This window comes from Malus domestica, chromosome 04 (genome assembly GCF_042453785.1).
Source record: "Malus domestica chromosome 04, GDT2T_hap1".
Taxonomy (NCBI): Eukaryota; Viridiplantae; Streptophyta; class Magnoliopsida; order Rosales; family Rosaceae; genus Malus; species Malus domestica.
In genome coordinates this window covers 30,433,251-30,452,404 of record NC_091664.1, presented here as the reverse complement: position 1 = coordinate 30,452,404, position 19,154 = coordinate 30,433,251, and the positions used below count along the sequence as shown (strand labels likewise).

The 19,154-nt window shown below is 37.6% G+C and overlaps 3 protein-coding genes across 4 annotated transcripts; 2 read left to right on the top strand and 1 right to left on the bottom strand.

The window, feature by feature from the left end:
- Positions 1-609: 609 nt before the first annotated feature.
- Positions 610-3,569, bottom strand: LOC103434207 (pentatricopeptide repeat-containing protein At1g08610). Its single transcript, XM_008372523.4, has 2 exons — positions 3,399-3,569; positions 610-2,750 (listed from the first exon to the last, which is right to left on the bottom strand). The coding sequence occupies exon 2, from the start codon at positions 2,555-2,557 to the stop codon at positions 800-802; it is 1,758 nt and encodes a 585-aa protein (XP_008370745.3). The 5' UTR covers positions 2,558-2,750; positions 3,399-3,569; the 3' UTR covers positions 610-799.
- A 533-nt stretch (positions 3,570-4,102) lies between these two features.
- LOC103427745 (uncharacterized) lies at positions 4,103-14,663 on the top strand. The gene is made up of 33 exons (XM_008365817.4): positions 4,103-4,254; positions 4,443-4,561; positions 5,176-5,263; positions 5,513-5,621; positions 5,848-5,946; positions 6,516-6,558; positions 6,636-6,707; positions 6,809-6,904; positions 7,064-7,273; positions 7,686-7,869; positions 8,380-8,491; positions 8,583-8,669; positions 8,781-8,919; positions 9,258-9,354; positions 9,464-9,523; positions 9,714-9,823; positions 10,266-10,370; positions 10,677-10,750; positions 10,955-11,030; positions 11,275-11,466; positions 11,643-11,714; positions 11,968-12,039; positions 12,120-12,184; positions 12,279-12,381; positions 12,457-12,588; positions 12,681-12,824; positions 12,924-13,031; positions 13,127-13,177; positions 13,241-13,318; positions 13,422-13,535; positions 13,665-13,861; positions 14,032-14,101; positions 14,234-14,663. Exons 2-33 carry the CDS (start codon positions 4,466-4,468, stop codon positions 14,420-14,422), a joined length of 3,444 nt encoding a protein of 1,147 aa, XP_008364039.3. The 5' UTR covers positions 4,103-4,254; positions 4,443-4,465; the 3' UTR covers positions 14,423-14,663.
- Positions 14,664-15,092: 429 nt separating this feature from the next.
- Positions 15,093-17,761, top strand: LOC103427747 (uncharacterized). Of its 2 annotated transcripts, XM_070820068.1 has the most exons (7): positions 15,093-15,495; positions 15,994-16,103; positions 16,207-16,418; positions 16,508-16,599; positions 16,892-16,994; positions 17,119-17,261; positions 17,403-17,761. In XM_070820068.1, the coding sequence occupies exons 1-7, from the start codon at positions 15,277-15,279 to the stop codon at positions 17,499-17,501; spliced, it is 978 nt and encodes a 325-aa protein (XP_070676169.1). In that variant the 5' UTR covers positions 15,093-15,276; the 3' UTR covers positions 17,502-17,761. The 2 variants fall into 2 exon arrangements, with proteins under 2 accessions (XP_070676169.1, XP_070676171.1); XM_070820070.1 differs by lacking the exons at positions 16,508-16,599; positions 16,892-16,994 and having other exon boundaries at positions 15,175-15,495.
- Positions 17,762-19,154: the final 1,393 nt, after the last annotated feature.

Here is a 19,154-nt window from a genome sequence, read left to right as displayed (position 1 = left end):
TATCCTATTTGAAATTTTGTATCATTTCTCAAAATATTTCTTAAGAACATTTATTGAAAACAATTTTTTTTAAGACTAAAAAACTTGATTGGTTTGCGATTTAAAAATTTTAAATCTTATGACTTAAACTTGATTGGATTGGAGGAGAGACGAAAAAGGTAATAAAAAAAAATGAGAAAGAAAGAAGAAAAGAGATATAGATTTGGAGTGAGAGGGGAGGAGAGAGAGAAAAGAAATAAGTAAGTTTAAGTTTAAAAACTCTAAAAACTCACTTTTTATGTTTTTAGAGAATAAACTATATTTTTTAGTTAGTCTTGAGTTCAGTTTTTGAAAATAGTCCTACCAAACAAGTTTTTTAAGACCTAAAACTTAAAAAGTGTTTTTGAGTTTAAAAAATTAGATTCAAGTACAGTATCAAACAGACCCTAAATATCTCCTATCTAGCAAAAACATGAACAGCATCAAGTCCACGAAAACGAGTTTACTTTGACAGAGTCGTGTTCTTAGTTAACGTAGATACACAGATCTTTTGCAACAGAACTGTCAGCAAGAAAAAGAAAAGATATTCAGTACTCAAAAAATAAAATCTACGAACGAAAAGATAAGATATCAAGAAAAATGGCCATATTTAAAGATGAATTTAGTGTAGAATATCGTTTGTATCAAAGGGAAAAAAAGATACAGAAACTATCAAGCAGAAAAGACTTCTGGCAAAACATTATCAGAGAAAAGCAGTAGAGAAATGGCAATCTAGATGCCCAGAAGAAGTAACAAAGTCAAAATTTTGCGTAAACCTGATCTAGTTTACCATGATCTCTTCACTTAAAACCTTCCACTCGATCAGCTTTTGATGCAACTCATCGGCCTCTTTTGTCATACCAGCAGCGGCTACACCTTCAATTATAGTTGAATAAATTGCCTCATCTGGCATGCTTCGATTTGATATCATCATTTCTAGGACTTGTATCGCAATATCAACTCTCTTCTTTCTACATAATCCATGGATCACAAATTTGTAAGACATATTACGGACCGGATGGCCTCTCTTATGCATCTCCTTCAGTATCAGAACAGCTTCCTCAACTAGATTCGCCCGGCAAAACCCACCTACCAAAGAACGATGAGTAATTTCATCAGGAATGATTCCATTTTCTACCATTTGACCATACAATCCCATAGCTTTCTCCATGCAACCTGTCTTAGCCAATCCGTCAATCACAGTATTGTAAGTGATCAAACCAGGCGATCGACTGGTGCCACTTAGAAGATTAAGTAATTCGAGGGCCTGATCAATCATTCCCGTCCTACCAAGAGCGCCCAGGAGTGTGTTATAAGTAATGATGTCGGGATAACAATTCTGAGAAACCATTTGAGTAAAGAAGTTGACGGCACGATCTACAAGCCCAAATTTACACAAACCATTGATCAAAATATTGTAAGTAACAACTGTAGGGGGTTCGGAAGTTTCATTCATGATTGTGAGGATTTCATCGGCTTCCTCCCAACACCCACGGCTGCAAAGAGAATGGAGAATCGTGTTGTAAGTAATGGTGTTGGGTTTCAACCCCAGAGATAGAAGACTATGTATAACCAAAGCAGTATCTTCAAGCTTATTCTGTCTGGAAGTGAAGTTAATCAGAGAATTGAAGGTAACAATATCAGGATAACATCCTTCTGCCACCATATCACCCAAAACTTCCACAGCTTGCATCGTTCCACAGTGTCTGCAGACTAGCTCAATGAGAATTGTGTAGGTGACTATATAAGGAGGGCATCCCTTTCTCAGTTGGTCCTTCCAAAACGCAATCGCCTGGTCGTAATTCCCAAATGTAAACATGCAACGAATTATAGTATTGTAAGTAATCACATCTGGAGGGCAACCACTCACGCTCATGTCTTCCACAAGATCGATTGCAGAGCTTAACTGTCCACTCTTACATAGACCTCCAACCATCATGTTATATGTGATAATATCTGGAACCCCACCAGACATGATCATGATCTTTAGAACTTTTTCAGCTTTATCTAATCGATCTGTTTTGATAAGGCCCCGGATTAAGTTTGTGCAAGAAGGGAAGTACGGAACTTGGTTTTGACGTGCCATGACCTCAACCAACCTCGATGCATGAATTAACTTCCCACGGGTGCAAAAGTTCCGAAGAATATCATTATTGGTCTCCTCAGCATTTCCCACAAAGCGCCCTTCGACATTCAATACAAAAGCATTATGAGGCTTCTTGTTATTCGTTTCCTCTCCAGATTTTTTCTCAAAACCCATCTCATCACTATCAAAGCCCCATTCATCTAGGGGAACTTCATGGACTCTATCAATACAAACACTTCGCTGAAAACTCCTACGCTGTGAAACACCCACATTTCTTTTGGAACTAACATCTCCTCTCCATTGTAAAGAATAATGAGCTTCACGATTATACTTCCTTAAAACTGTTGATATTGAGAGATGGCTGATGCCAAAACCGGGGTTAACTTGCTTTCCACACCCATACAAACAACCAACATCAACAGCACCACTCTGTTGGGTAATCGTACACGCCATTTATCTCCTTCGGCTTGAATAAATGAAGTCAAACAAAGATAGGAAGACCAACAAGAAGCAAATCTTGTAATCCAGTTATCCCTCTTCACTATAATCCAAAGCAATGAACATCTTCTAGATTATCACACACGCGAAATAAGCAAAACAATAATTCCGCTATCTATACTCTTATGCTTCAGATTGAGAACCACAACTGTGAAAAGGTTCAGTGAAAAAATATCAATACCAGCAAATTTCATAAAACGAAAAGGTGGCAAAGGAATTAACCAAACACAATTACGAAAACAAAACGAAAAAACAACCTTTCAGCTCACCAAATAAATATATATATATATATGTATGTATGTATGTATGTATGTATATGTGTGTGTGTGTGTATTCATTTCATTCCTAGATAAAGGATAACAAGTTCGAAGTCCCAACTGTGAAATGGGTTATCAATTCGGTAGATAATTCACAATAAAGTTCCATTCTTTACCAAAATTCAAACACCCCAACTTCTCTTTCCTTATTTTCAACAGTTATAAGTGCTTCAACGTCAAGCACCTGTCAGATGCTTCTCCAAACAGCACTTTTCCAATTGCCTTGCCTTTTCAGGAAGCACTTTGGTTTTCAATGAAAATTTCAACACTTCCAGCAGAAGTGCTTCAAAAGCAATCAGAAACGAGCCCTTAGGCCAATCCACTAACCCACATCAGAATTCATACCCATTTCAGCTTCAGCTTTTACAATTTCATTACACTGCAACACATCTAATATAAAACCAAATAAACGTATACAAATACGTATAAATACATACATACATACATATATATATAAAGAGAGAGATAAAGAAGCGTACTTTGACGGTGGGTTTTAGGTCGGTGCTTCTGTGTAGCAGTGAGAGATGAAGGAAAGCTCTGTTTTTTTTTTTTTTTGGGTAATGGAAAGAAAAGCTCGTTGTTGCTGATAAAGTTGAGAAGGCGGACGTTACTAGGGACTAGGGTTTTGTCAAATTAGCAATCGAGGTCAAATGACATGTTTAATGAATTGCACTAACCTCCACTCAACTTGATAAAATTAGACATTCCTCCCCTCAAAGTGGTAAATTTACCTTATTATGCACAAACAAATAAACAATCTCAATCAAATAGAGAGATGAGCACAATTCGGTTCAGACCGCTTTAATTTCAAAGCTGAAGATAGATTAATAAAATTGGCTTTTTGTTTTTTTGTTTGGGGAAGAGAGAGAGAGAGTGAAAGATATGAGACGAACAATGGAAATGATGAAAAGTGAAAGATAGAAAGTTGTGAAGAGAAAAACGAAAAGTGAAAAAAGAGTATTATCAACTATATGATTTTCATAACGCCACTCACTTGTTCTTGCGCCATGTTGATAGCGTGAGATCTTCGGAAAACACAAACAATTATAAATAGGAAAATTCGATCTGAGTTTCAACTGATCCGGTCTAAAGCCAAAACCGATGCCAATTAACTCGGTTCAATTTGATTCGGTTCGGTTCACAAGTTAATAGGTTCAAATGTCCACCCAAAACAGCCACCTTTAAAAGAAAAACCCTGTGAAAAATCACATTATTTACTCCCCCCCCCCTCTCTCCCCCCCCCCTCACGTTTACTCTGTGGAACAACTCCTCTTGCAGACAAATACTCATCCTCCATCTCTCTCTCTCTCTGGTGATCTAATCTTTTCCTCTTAGGTACTAATCACCAAGATTAATTCTTTATCTCATTTCCTTAATCACCAAGCTCAATCCGTTCTTGCAATGTTCTTGTAGCCACTCAAGAACAATCAATATGCATTGGATTGAATCCAAGATATATCTGTAGACATATCTGTATGAATATTCAGTGACCTTGTGTAATTTTTTTGATTTGTTTTGAACAGAGGGACTTTGGGTGAGGAAAAAGATGCATGGATTTCCAGAGGGAGTAGGAAAAGCGGCGGACTTGGGGCAGCTGCAGTCCACCATGCACACCATCGAGCTCGCCTGCACTTCCATTCAGGTCCAATTTTTTGCTCTCTCTCTTTTTTTTTTGGGTTTTGAATTCATTGGTTTTTATGAGAAAACGAACAAGAACTAGACTTGGTCGGAAACACGAAAAACCCACATTCCCAGTTGCTGGAAAGTTGGGCATGAAAGCAGAAATGGTGGAAAATTTATCCAAGAACGCAAGTTTTGATGTCTCGTGTAGGTTTTCGTTAATGTGTTTAGTGAGTTTGAGGAATTTGGATTATACTAGAGACTGCAAAAGCTGAAATTTTAGATACCAAATGACGTGATAATACTGAAAGAATTTTGTAATGTATGAGTACAATTTGTGAATGGTTATTAGTTTTGCAATCCTGTTTTCGGTTTTAGCGGCCTTTTGCATGTGTATTTTATTGTGGAAAAGTTTGAACTTGAATAAATATTTTTGGTCATTTCTGGCAACATTGCATAATGGTTTGAATGTTTGCTTGATTTTGCACTTCCATTTTATATTTTTGTTCGTTTTTTGGCTGGTCGGGTGCTGTTTTGTCGTTTAAATATACCTGTATACATGTATCTGTGCTTTTAAAGGCATGCATATTTGTGCACGAACACCCTCCCTCTTACATATGGTTTTACCTTGAGCAGATGCATATGAATTCGGCTGCAGCTGAGGCAACTATTTTGTCGCTGTCCCAGACCCCCCAACCATACCAGGCATGTAAATTCATTCTTGGTAAGTTAAAGTAGACACAAATTTTGGTTTTTTTTATTCCGTAATTAGCTATGTATTTGCCTCATGACATGCTTCTCGTCATCCTGTCTGGAATATATAGTTAAATAACTGACATGAGCTGATAATAATGGAAGTAGGATTGCTGTATTTGATGGTTCAAACTAACAATACGGAGTTTGGATAACTTATATTGTCATTTTGAAGATGTCCTATCTAGTTATTATGCTAACAGTGATTTTATAATTTCAGAGAACTCTCAAATGGCAAATGCAAGGTTTGAGGCTGCAGCTGCAATTCGAAATGCAGCAATTAGAGAATGGAGTTCTCTTAGCTCTGATGACAAGAAAAGCATGATCAGGTTCTTATAGCTTATTTCTTCGTTTCCAAGCAATATTGATAAACTATTCCTCAACTATTAAAGTTTCATTACTTCAGAAAAAAGAGAAGTAATAATATTAGTTCGCAATTAGAGTTCTTCATGAAATAGCTTATTTGGTATAGTTCTTATCATATATAATGACGTATCTTAGCCTATACGTTTGTCCATCATTCCTTGAATGTATTTGTATATATTTTTCTTGCAGTTTTTGTCTTTGTTTTGTTATGCAACATGCTAATTCACCTGAGGGCTATGTCCAAGCAAAAGTATCTTCCGTGGCAGCTCAATTGTTGAAAAGGGGCTGGTAAGTGGTGCATGATTTTCAACGTAAACGCACATGTTATGTATTTGTATGTTATTACTTCTTCTGATTTGTATCTTGCAATTATGAACATGAGCCTATCTTGGACACAGTATTCAACCTGAATTACCACACATTGTAATTCTTCGCTTTCATATTTCATGTTTCTAAGGGAAGTAAAGAAGTCCAGTTCTTAAAAAACATAGACCTGAGTTGAGGAATATTCTATTTCCAGAGAGGCGAACGTAGAAATTAAGTGAATTCTTAAACAAGCTTGGGATGAGTAAGATGGTGTGTTGGAAATTTGGAATACAATGTGGTCATTTCCTTTGAAAAGCTGACAATGTGAAAGCCAAACTGAGTTAAGAAATAGTTTCATAATTAGAGGATGACTTTCTTCACTTCTGCTTGAGTTGATGATTTTGAGGGAAATGCTTAGTATTCTCTGTAACAGTTTCCCTCCATTAAAGTTCAGGAGCTGCTGTTGTTGCACTTCTGCATAAATTCTTGGTTTGGTTATGAAGAAAATGAAACTTTGGAAATGTAATTATTTTGCCAACTATGATGTGCAGGCTTGAATTTTCAGTTAGTGATAAGGAGGCATTTTTCTATCAGGTACGAAATTTCTACACTAGACCTCTTTTTCCTTCCGAGGTATCCAGGGTTTTTAGAGCAGCCAATTATGACTACAGGTAAACCAGGCTGCTTATGGCATTCATGGTGTAGATGTGCAGTTCGCTGGAATTAATTTTGTCGAATCTCTGGTATAAGCTTACTTCACCTTTAGATCATTTAGTTTCTGATTGGTTTTGCTTCAGCATTTAAGATTTTACAAATTTAGGACTATGGATTTCTTTTGTTTTAGGTTTCTGAATTTTCCCCGTCTACTTCAAGTCCGATTGGTCTTCCTAGAGAGTTTCATGAGCATTGCCGGAAGTCATTAGAGCAAGACCATTTGAAGGTTCACTACTGCTGTTTGCATCATGTCATTTGATACATTCGGTTTCTTTTGTATGGCTAGAAATTTTCCATTGAGATAATGAATGTAGGCATGTTTTTTTATTTCCTGATTTCATTTCTTTCTTCTTACACATTGCTGTTTTGGTTATTTCAATAATAGACATTCTATTGCTGGGCAAGAGATGCTGCTTTAAGTGTGACAAATAAAATAGTTGAGTCTGACTCTGCGGTACCTGAGGTTAAAGTCTGTACTGCTGCGCTGCGTCTCATGCTTCAAATTCTGAATTGGGAATTCAGTACAAGTGCATTTGCCGCTGGAGTCAAGCAAGGCAGTGATTCACCTAAGAGGTCTGAGTGTAACTTAGTGCAGGTAATTGCTTCTTTAAAGTAGCATTAAGATTTGTGTTAAAAAGAAAGGTTGTTGGTATGATATAAAGCACTGATGAGTTATGAGAATGGATCTAATTGTGTTGATGCGTCATCTTGATAGATATACCAACTCATTCCTGCTTACCACCTTTCTTTTGATTGTTCCTGGTTTCTGAAATAACATATTAGTTGACCAAATATCAGCAAATGTTATAAATGTTATGTATGAAGATAATAAGATAATATAATCACGATACTAATAATATTATTCCTATTACTGCTATTTTTGGCAAAAATACATTTGCACTTTCTTAAAATCCTCTAACTGCGTAATGTTCAACCATACTGAAATATGGCATGGTCTTGATGTGGTTTCGATTGATGAGTTTTCTGTCTGTCTATCCTACTTGTAGCCTGGTCCAGCTTGGCATGATGTTTTGGTTTCTAGTGGCCATATAGGGTGGCTCTTGAGCTTATATGGCGCTCTAAGGCAGAAGTTTCTGTGTGAAGGTTATTGGCTTGATTGCCCCATAGCTGTTGCTGCCCGAAAGTTAATTGTACAGTTTTGCTCCCTGACAGGAACCATATTTCCACCTGGTACAGTTGTTTCCTGTTCTACCTGTTCTATAACTGTAGCATGCTTTCGTTTTTCCTATATGAATAATGATGAAATTAATACGATGGACAGAGTGTGCTAGATGCTTGTCTGTTTTATTCAAAACTATGAATGCCTGTGTAGTACATTTTTCTAGGATTCTATTACTGTAAATGTCAATATGGGACTTAAGTTGATGGGTAATGATATTTTTTCTTGTCAACCTATCATTCACCTTCAAGTTCTGAAAGGAATTCAGCTTTTATTCTTTTTAACGTTTGGCCGGAAAGCATGAATACATGTTGAGGGTAGTAGAAGTTTTGTAGACATTGAGGGGGAGTTTTGAATAAGATAGTTTTAGTAACCTAAATGGAGTTTTTGGATTTGAATGTTTAGTTGATGACTATTGACGGTTAACAAAGCCTAGAAGTTAACTTCTCATGTGATATTAGTTATATAGTTTCCATATCTATCTTTCATCTGCCAAGATAATAACTTATTCAATGATCTAGATAATGTACAAGTGCAAGAACGCCACCTTCTCGAACTGCTTTGTGGAATAATACCATGGCTTGATCCTCCTGATGCTGTTTCTAAAGCGATTGAATGTGGAAAGAGTGAAAGGTTATATCCCTGACAATTACTTTTCCCTCCTGCCAAATTATTATGTTTCTTTGCTATTACAATTTCTCATCTTCATTTTGGATTTCTTCAGCGAGATGCTCGACGGTTGTCGTGCTTTGTTGTCCATTGCAACTGTTACAACTCCCTCTGTGTTTGACCAACTGTTAAAATCAACAAGGTCAGTGGTTTGGTTTCTGATTATGAGTTTTCATCATTTATCATAAGGTACTTCTTCTATGCTGTCACATGTTATTTAGTTTGAATTGGGTCCTTTTGCTTTGGAACTCAGGCCCTATGGCACTCTTACCTTCTTGTGCGTACTGATGTCTGATGTCGTTAACAACCTCATGACTAATAACTCTGAGGAAGAGACATGGAGCTGGGAGGCACGTGACATTTTGCTAGATACCTGGACTGCCCTTCTTGTGGTAAATGTTGTTTTTTATGCACAATTATGCATTATTTACTTTGGAGACAATTGTATTTTCTCCCCATCTTTGTGAGACAGTCTGAACTTATTGTTCTCTTAATCATTTTTTGATACCAAATTTGAAATATTATATTTGTATTTTATTCTAGTTGTGTTTAATTGTCATTCTGGGTTACTGGAACTATTGTTTTGAATGAAAATGTTAGTTATAGTTTCTTTGTAATGGAGTTTGATCAGTATGAGGAATGTGTAATTTGCTCAAATTATGTTAAAGTCGAAGGGAGTTGTTGAGGTTTTTTTCTCTCTGTCTTATTTTTTCTTTTGGCATTTCTTCAGCCAGTTAATAGGAGTGGTGGGAATGCATTGTTTCCAACCGAAGGGAAAAATGACACTGCTAGTTTATTTGCCTTGATTGTACAGGCTGAACTAAAAGGTAATTCTGACATATTACTTTGTTCTTCTTGTTGCACTGGTTCTACCACCATTTTTCCTGCTTTTCTTTTCAACTATCAGTACATAATGGTGAATGTTTTGTGATATAGCTGCTTCTGCATCAGCATTTAAAGATGATGACTCCGACTACCTTCAGGCTTCCATTGTAGGTATGGGAGAAAGCTCTGAGAATTGCATATAAGACTCCTCCTTTTGTTATAATACATTGGTTGACTTTTTAAAACATTTTCAAAACAAGAACACGGATAATGGCATGGTTTTTAGTTTTAAGATAACAATCATCATCATCATCATCATCATAGCTTAAATTTTATTCACGTTTCTACTGTATAAATGCAGCCCTGGATGAGAGGTTAAGCTCATATGCTCTTATTGCTAGAGCAGCAATTGATGTCACCATTCCTTTTCTCACAAGCCTTTTTACTGAGCGCTTTGAACGGCTTAATCAGGTGCTCTTTACCTCTCTATTTGTGAAAAATTATCTTTGTGGAACCAAGTATTGGTGCTGAAGAACATTTGTTACATATATTGGCCTTCAATAAATTCTATTCTATTAAGCTTCTTGGCTCGAGTCCTATAAAACTTTACTAAGAAAAGTGGCAAAAAATTTATTGTAGTTGCCACTAATTTTTTTTGTCAAATGCCAACTCATTTTCTTAAGCACGTTGAAAAGCTCGTGAGTTAATGAAAGCTACTGAATTTCTAATAAAACTTGGAACTTCAAATTTACCACATTAGTTTCCTTCTTTTCAATATGAACTCATTTCTCTACTATAAAAAAATGATCTGATTTTCTTCTTTTATATTTTCAATTCTCTTCTCCTTTTTATTTTATTTCAATGCCTTGTCCTTTTGCATCCTGTTACTTAAAAGCTATGTACTTGTTTATAGGGCAGGGGCATTATTGATCCAACTGAAACTTTGGAGGAGCTTTACTCATTGTTACTCATCACTGGGCACGTGATCGCTGATGAAGGGGACGGAGAAACACCGCTGGTAATGATTCAATTAATTCTGCTTATTCGCTTACTTGATTTTAGTGACTGTTTCTTGTATGTTTGAGCGTGCTGAACTGTCTTCTAGTTTGTTGACACTCAACAGACACCAAAAGGTTGGTTATTGTTTTGTGTAATTTCTTAGTTTCCAGAGGGTTCCCATTAATTTATATCTTTAATTAAACTCTTAAATATCACATCTACCGTCTGTACCTTCATTTTGGATAAATCCCATTGTTACTTTTTTGGACATGGTGCAGGCCGATCTATGACTTTGAATTCTGATTATTGGTTCCATTGTTTTCAGATTCCAAATGCTATACAAATTCATTTTCCAGACAATCTGGAAGCAAACAATCATCCTGTGGTCATCCTCTGTAGGTAAAGTCCTCACTTTCTCCCAACTACTGTAGTAGGATATCAGTTTATCTAAAGATGAAATTATATTTTTTTGAACTTTATTTTACAAGATTATGATGAGATAAATGGAAATATTGAGCGTGTGGATGCTTCAAGTGAAGACTTTGCATCTATATCAATCCATAAAAATACAAATTGATGATCTTGCTTTTATTATTTGTGCAGCTCAATTATAAGGTTTGCTGAGCAAAGTTTACAACTAGAAATGAGAGCATCAGTTTTCAGTCCTCGACTAATGGAGGTAGCACTAAATTCATTTGGGTTGTCCATATTACCTCTGCTATTTGCCTTTCTACCTTACTTGCATTGGATTTCATTACTATGGATGTCAAATGCATATCTGGTGCAACTATAAATGAACCAAATGTCCTCAGAACCAACAGAACGTTAGGGTTTCTGGTGTTTCAACAGCTGCCTTGAGATTCCTTTTTGCTGTTATCAATCCATCCTACCAGTTCAGTTATTTGAGCTGATGCTTCATGCAGGCTGTTATATGGTTCCTTGCAAGATGGTCTTGTACGTACCTAATGTCTCCCGAAGGAAATAGAGAAAGCACCTCTAAAAACGTCTTGCTTGGGTTTTTTGGACAACATAATCAGGGAAAATTTGTGCTTGACATTATTGTTCACATATCCTTGACCACCTTGGCGTCATATCCTGGGGAAAAGGATCTGCAGGTGTGTGCTACAAAACCATTTTCATGGTGGCTGTTTTTGATGTCGTACGTTTTTCTTTTCAGACATTACTTCCATTGTTTACATACATACTAAGAGAAGTTAACAGGGCAATCTGCTTCAACACTTGTCCAGATTAAAACAGTGGTGGTTGACGCTTTTTAGTTTTTGTTTAACAGGCAATCACTTGTTTCCAGCTACTTCATTCCCTTGTGCAGCAAAAACATATTTGTGTTCACCTTGTTGCATTGGTGAGTTAGATAAGTGCATCTGCTTTTATGCTTCGAAATGGATAAAATACACTATTCTTATTATTATTGTTGTTGTTGTTGTTGCATTGGTGAGTTAGATAAGTATATCCCATTAATTCTGTAAACAAGCTTTTGGTGCATTACCTCTCTTGCTAAGAATTACAAAAACTATCTATTATTAAGTTTGACGTGAAGTATTTGTTATCTCATTAAATCGAAGGCATAATACTTGATTTTCTAACTATGTTCTCAGGATTCATGGCGTGACCTAGCAAAAGCTTTTGCTAATGAAAAGACTTTGTTCTTGTTAAATACAGCTCACCAGGTGAGAATTTGATATGCTTTGACTTGGATTTATTTGTTATTTTGGATTGTGTTAGCTATATGTTCCTTCTTTTGCTCCAGCGTTCGCTTGCTCAGACACTTGTTCGTTCAGCTTCTGGCATGAGCAATTCAGAGGCATCCAATCTGTGGGTCTTCCAATTTTAAGTTTCCTTTGTTGCGTATCCTTTATTTTGAAATTTATGATGTCTAACTGATTTTTTGTGTAACACTTTTATTAAGGTATGTGAGGGATCTCATGAGTCATATGGCAAAGTATCTTGTAGAAATGACAAGCAAATCTGACTTCAAAAACATTGCTCAACAACCAGATATTATCCTGATGGTGAGTACAGAAATTCTAAGGTAAAATTCTATTAATTCTTTTACAAGAGCCATATAACATCACAGCTTCTTGTAGGTCAGTTGCTTTCTGGAGAGGCTACGGGGGGCTGCGAGTGCCTCAGAACCTCGTACACAAAAAGCGATTTATGAACTCGGATTCTCTGTTATGAATCCTGTTCTAGTTCTTCTGGAGGTCTACAAACACGAGGTATTCTTCGTATTTGAGGCATTGATTTTGAAGCCCAAAAACTCTTAAATAATTATTTTCCCTTACGATGTAACCTGTAACCTATTGCTCAGTCTGCAGTTGTGTATCTGATACTTAAGTTTGTAGTCGCCTGGGTGGATGGACAAATAAGCTATCTAGAGCCTCAGGAGACCGCTACTGTTGTTAACTTCTGCATGAGTTTGCTTCAGCTTTACTCATCAAACAATATTGGCAAGGTATTTACTTAAATCATGATCATTGCAGCCATACCCCCGCTTAGGTTGTGATAAACAGTTAACTTCCTGTGCCACTCTACTTCTTCGTGGTGCTTCCAGATATCAATAAGTCTGTCAAGCAGCTTACTTACTGAAGCAAAGACTGAGAAGTACAAGGATCTACGTGCTCTTCTCCAGCTCCTTTCAAGCCTTTGTTCCAAAGATCTGGTATGATTTTTAAACTCTATCTTTGCACTGCGGTTGTTTGTATAGTCATTACCATCGATCTTTGGATGAACCTATTGATGAATACATTATTACAGGTTGATTTTTCATCAGATTCTACTGAGACACAGGGCACCAACATATCTCAGGTAACTTTGCATCTCATTCTTGTGACAAAATTAGAGACAGTATCTGATACGTTACTCTTGCAGGTCGTTTACTTTGGTCTTCATATAGTTACTCCTCTACTATCTTTGGACCTGCTTAAATACCCCAAGTTCTGCTATGATGTGAGATATTCTATCCTTCATGAGGGAAAAAGACCCCTTATTTTCATTTTCTGTATTTTTAATACTTATTGTGATGCTAATATATGGTGTTATTCTTGTGCAGTACTTCTCGTTGCTGTCACATTTATTGGAGGTCTATCCTGAAACCGTTGCACAATTGAACAGCGAAGCGTTTTCTCATGTACTAGGAACTCTTGAGTTTGGCCTTCGTCATCAGGTAGTTTTATGTTTTAAATAATAGTTTCCAACGTTAACAGTGCACCACAATTGTTTCTTTATACAAGAAAATCGGTTGCCAAGCCGCTGCCTCTAATGACGCAACCTGTATGTTTTATTGTTTGGTTAGGACATGGAAATAGTTGATATGTGTTTGAGAGCGTTGAGAGCTCTTGCTTCTTACCACTATAAGGAAACAAGTGCTGGCAAAGTAGGCTTGGGCTCACATGCTGCAGGTCTAAAGGATTCTGGTGGAAATTTTCAAGAAGGCATTTTGAGCCGGTTCCTTCGCTCGGTGCTGCAGTTGCTCCTTTTTGAGGATTATAGGTAAATGTAGAAGTTTCATTTGCTTTCCGTTTGTGTCCTTGAAGCGACCAATGTTCACATGCATCGATATGAATGTGTATGATGCATGAGGCACACCTTATGGTTACGGGAGTCAATCACGTTGCTTTTGTTGCTATCTTAATTAAACACTTTCGTGTTCATGATTTCAGTCCTGACCTGGTCAGCGGTGCAGCAGATGCTCTTCTTCCGCTAATACTTTGCGAACAAAGCCTATACCAGGTCAGTTCTCTTGAAGCTCTATCCATAATGTTAGACCGGTTCCTTCAAGCGGAAGTCAGTTCGTTAATAAACTTTTTCTCGTTGTTCTGCGTCTTAAAATGAACGTTTTACTGAAGAGCTGGTGTTGTGCAGAGATTAGGCAGTGAGTTGATTGAGAGGCAGGCGAATGCAAGCTTGAAATCGCGGCTGACAAATGCATTGCAGCGTCTGACAAGCGCAAACCAGCTTTCGTCTACCCTTGATCGTAAGAACCATCAAGTATTCAGGAAGAATCTCAACAGTTTCCTGATTGAAGTCCGAGGGTTCTTGCGGACAATGTGATGTGTATCGCGTGTTCTCCGTCGTGTAAATATGAGAGCGGGGAAATGCCGGAAAGGGTGGTGGTGGTGGTGGTATTCATTTTTCGAACAATTGCACACGAAAAAACAAACAATTTTGGCTGGAAAAGGAAGAAGATACATGAGTGTATTGTGAGTATTTTGATTATCTTGCGGACTTATGTTTTAAAAAAATAAAAAAAAAGTTTATTTTCAAATTAATTTATGCGTCGATGCTTTGGAAATATGCGTGCACCGGATCAAGTCCCTGCGTTTCCATTCGAACAGTACCGCGGGATTTTCGTTAAAACTTCCTTTAATAAAATTCTTACCTTTGGAAGAAGAAGAAGAGGTGCAGCCTTGAAAAGATGTCAATGAGTAGCTCCGGTGGGATGTTTGACATTGACATGGTAGAATCTATCGTGAAAATTAATGAGAGATTTTTCAGCACGGAATACGAAGTGGTATACCACGTATTCTTATACAAGTGGTGAAATTCATATGTTAAAAATGTAATAATAATAAAAAATAAAATTTGTCATCACTTATATAATAACACGTGGTGTATCACTTGTTTTACGGGCACAAGGAAGAATATCTTCAAATTAAGAGGATGATGTAGCCTCGACTAAAGGTCTCGTTAGACGGTCTTAGCAAAAACTAGAGTACTATACTATTGAATTACAAATTAAGTGTATTTATTTATAAATAGTAATATAATTGGGAACTGTTTGTTTTTTTTTTTTTGACAATTTATATTTCAAGTTTGTTTTTAGTTAGAATCATCAGTTGGAAGTCCTCCTTCTTCAACCCCGGACATCGCTCGCTATCAGCAGAATTACAGTCTCTCCGTTTCCAATGAGAAAAGCAGAGTACTTCAGCAAGGACTTCGAGTGGGAAGACCTCCGAGCTCAGGTGGAAAACGACCCGTCGTTCAGCTACCACTTGCTGCCTTTCGAACCCACCTCCTTCTCACTGAATTCTGTCGCAACAGATCAATCCCGTTCCTCCGCCGCCGACGGCTCTCACGCGTGGAACAGTTTTCACCACCGTCATTCCTCCGGCAAATTCTTCAAGGTCCCCATTGCTTTCCCTCTCTTAATTTACCTTTTTATGTCAATTAATAAAATATGCCATTTTATTTATTTGGGTTATTGAGTTTGTTGATAATTGTAGGAAATTATCCATATTTCTGTGTAATTATAGATTGTTAATCTGTAAAGCCTCCATCTTTCAATGTTATTCTAGATTTTCTGAATTGGGTTAGGAAGCATTTTTGCTAGAAGTGCTTTTATTATAAACATATCAAAAAAATTTATTAAATGTTCAAATGTTCCGTGGAAAAGCACTTGGAGTGCAGGTGCTTCTCCAGTAAGGGCTTAGGACCCAGAGCTTTTGCGTTTCTCTACCAAATGTAATTAGAAGCGCTACTTTTAGCCCTTTCCAGAAGCAATCTTTACTCTGAATCACTTCTGCTTGATCTTTTTTTCCCTTTATTTCAACTTTTGGTCTTTATGACACTTAACTTTCATTTCCCCATTCTTTGTTTTATTCCGTAAACGTGATTCAATGCAGGAAAGAAGATATTTGTTAGAAGAATTCCCTGAACTAGTTAATTGGAAAGGAAATTCTAAGGTTTTGGAGGTGGGATGCGGTAATGGCAGCACCGTTCTTCCAATATTACGGTATTACACTCTAAACCTGTCTCCTTTCGGAATTTACTGAATGCATGGATGTGATTGCTGGTGTTCTATTTGTTATCCTTACAAATCATTATTTCCCGTGCAGTGGCAATGAGAACATCGTTGTTTATGCTTGTGATTGTAGCACTGAGGCCCTTGACAGGGTTAAGGAGACTATAGATGCCTCTAACATTGCAGCTGTTGAACATCATTTCCATCCATTTTGTTGTGATTTTTCTGTAACTACATTTCCAACGTGGTTGGCCTGCAATCCTTGTCGAGAAAACTTCACACAAACATCGCAGCAGCGCTTGACAGGTTAGTTGCTTCATCTGTGTATATTAATATGTATGAAGTAGAAGCAGGCCCCCTGATAAAAAAACTCAAAGCTCTGTTTGTTTCTCCAGATGGTAGAGGCGAAAGTGAAACAGATCCAAATTATACATATGCATTGAAAGAAAGTAAATGTTGTGTTGGTGGGGTTGATTTTGTTACCTTGGTGAGCATTCTTTCATAAAACTGGCCAGTGAACCTTTGAAATATTACATTTTGCTTATACGACTGTTTGGTTTAGAAAGTTTTTTTGTCTGGACTCTTGCTAATTGTGAATGATAAAGCTTCAGGGTTAAAACTGGTCTCTGTTAGGTGAATTTTTCTGTCAATTCCCGCTCTTCGTTTTGATATCCTGTGATTTGAGCTGCGATACTATGATACTTTCGATCCACTTTCTTCACTTCTAAGAAACAATAATTTGGGGATATGAGCTTATTTCTTACCGTGAAATCTGTCAGATATTCACACTGTCAGCATTACCTCTTAAAAGGATGCCAGAGTCCATCAAGGAGTGTTTTTCTGTTTTAAAACCCGGAGGCCTGCTGTTCTTTAGGGATTATGGTAATTGATTAATCTAATTTTGGCTTGGACTTGGAGTTATAAATCTCTTTCCGCGCTCTAGCTTTAAAGTGTTTGGAAATATTTCTAGTATATTTTGTGCTGACAGAAGTTGGATGAACTTCAGGCCTCTATGACATGACCATGCTTCGATTTGAGGAGGACAAAAGAGTGCAATTCAGGGAGTATATGCGATCAGATGGAACCCGTTCTTATTTCTTCTGTCTAGATACTGTGAGGGATCTATTTGTGGGTGCCGGCTTCAAACAGGTACTAATTTTGCTCATAAACGAGTAAAAATAAGTGTTTGGAGTTTTTCGCTATTTGAACTTATGCTAATTTTGCGTGTATGTGTGTTTTCCTTCCTGTTTTTCTAGTACTGTCTAATGCTCTATCACTCGGTTTTGTCAGCTTGAGCTCGAATACTGCTGTGTTAAGTCAGTGAACCGTCGGAAGGGTAAGAGCATGCAAAGGGTGTGGGTTCATGGAAAGTTCCAGAAGCCGGTATGAAATCATTTCACGCAGTCACTCTTGTTCTAATGTCGCACTTTGAAGGGGCAGTGTTGCTTTCTCTGTAATGCAGCTTCTTGGGAAGAAGATGCTAGTTATCTGTAATTGAGACCGAGAAGCCGGGTTGAGTTTTACTTTTTCTACAAGTAATAGTGAGGGTAAATTTTGTTACTTTTTCTATAAGTAATGTAGCTTCTTGGGAAGAAGATACTAGTTATTTGTAAACAAGACCGAGAAGTTTTTTTTCTGTCTTATGAAAATGAATCCAGAACAAAATCGCGCTAAAGCTAGGGCGTCACCCGTAAGTGGCGCGCTGTGTGGCCTGAGCACAGTGATAAGTGAGCAAGGGTCGCTGTATCTCCATCGGCACCCGGATGCAGTGTTAAATGAGCAAGGGGGCCATAGAAACTTCTTTTCGAACGACTCCACTCAAAGTTGTTTGGGAGCATATGCTCCTATCAACTTTACCCGGGACACACAAAAGAAGTACTTTGATCCTATTAGACGGGGGAGGGTGAAGAAGCTAGGACAGAAGGGTAGAGTTCAAGAGAGCAAAATGCGTTTAGGAACGTGGAATATAGGAACCTTAACGGGAAAATCTATGGAAGTAGTGGAAGTTATGGTGAGGAGAAGGATAAATATTATGTGCCTACAAGAAACTAAGTGGGTTGGTAGTAAGGCAAAGGATCTAGAAAACTCAGGGTTTAAACTTTGGTATTCGGGCACAAATAGAACGAGAAACGGTGTTGGCATCATCGTGGACAAGACCTTGGTACAAGATGTTGTAGATGTCAAGAGGGTAGGAGATAGAATCATGGCAATCAAGATTGTAATAGGACAAGAACTTATCAATGTGATTAGTGCGTACGCACCTCAAGTAGGGTTGGATACGAGTTCGAAGGAGAAATTTTGGGAAGATCTTGGAGACTTGGTGCAAGGAATTGCTCAGACGGAGAAGTTATTTATAGGAGGAGATTTAAATGGACACGTGGGCAGGGAGACAGGCAACTATGGAGGTTTTCATGGTGGCCATGGTTTTGGGGAGAGAAACGAGGATGGGGAAGCTATCTTGGATTTTGCAATGGCATATGATCTCTTCTTAGCCAACACCTTCTTTAAGAAGAGAGAAGAACATGTGATCACCTACAAGAGTGGGTCGTCAAAAACACAAATAGATTTTCTTCTAATGAGGAAAGGGGATCGTATAACTTGTAAGGATTGCAAAGTTATACCAGGAGAGAGCGTGGCTAATCAACATCGCTTGTTGGTGATGGATGTACATATCAAAAGAGTAAGACAAAAGAACAAGACTTGGAAGTGCCCAAGGACTAGATGGTGGAATCTAAAAGAAGAAAAACAAGCCATTTTCAAAGAGAAGGTAATCACCCAATGTGTGTGGGATAGAGAGGGGGAAGCTAGCCAAATGTGGGATTCCATGGCTAGTTGTATCCGAAAAGTAGCAAAAGAGGTATTAGGAGAGTCCAAGGGCTTTGCCCCACACCAAAAGGAATCTTGGTGGTGGAATGAGGAGGTACAAACAAAGGTGAAGGCTAAGAAGGAATGTTGTAAAGCCTTATACAAGGAGAGGACTGATGAAAATGGTGAAAGGTATAGAAAAGCGAAGCAAGAGGCGAAGAAAGCTGTCAGAGAAGC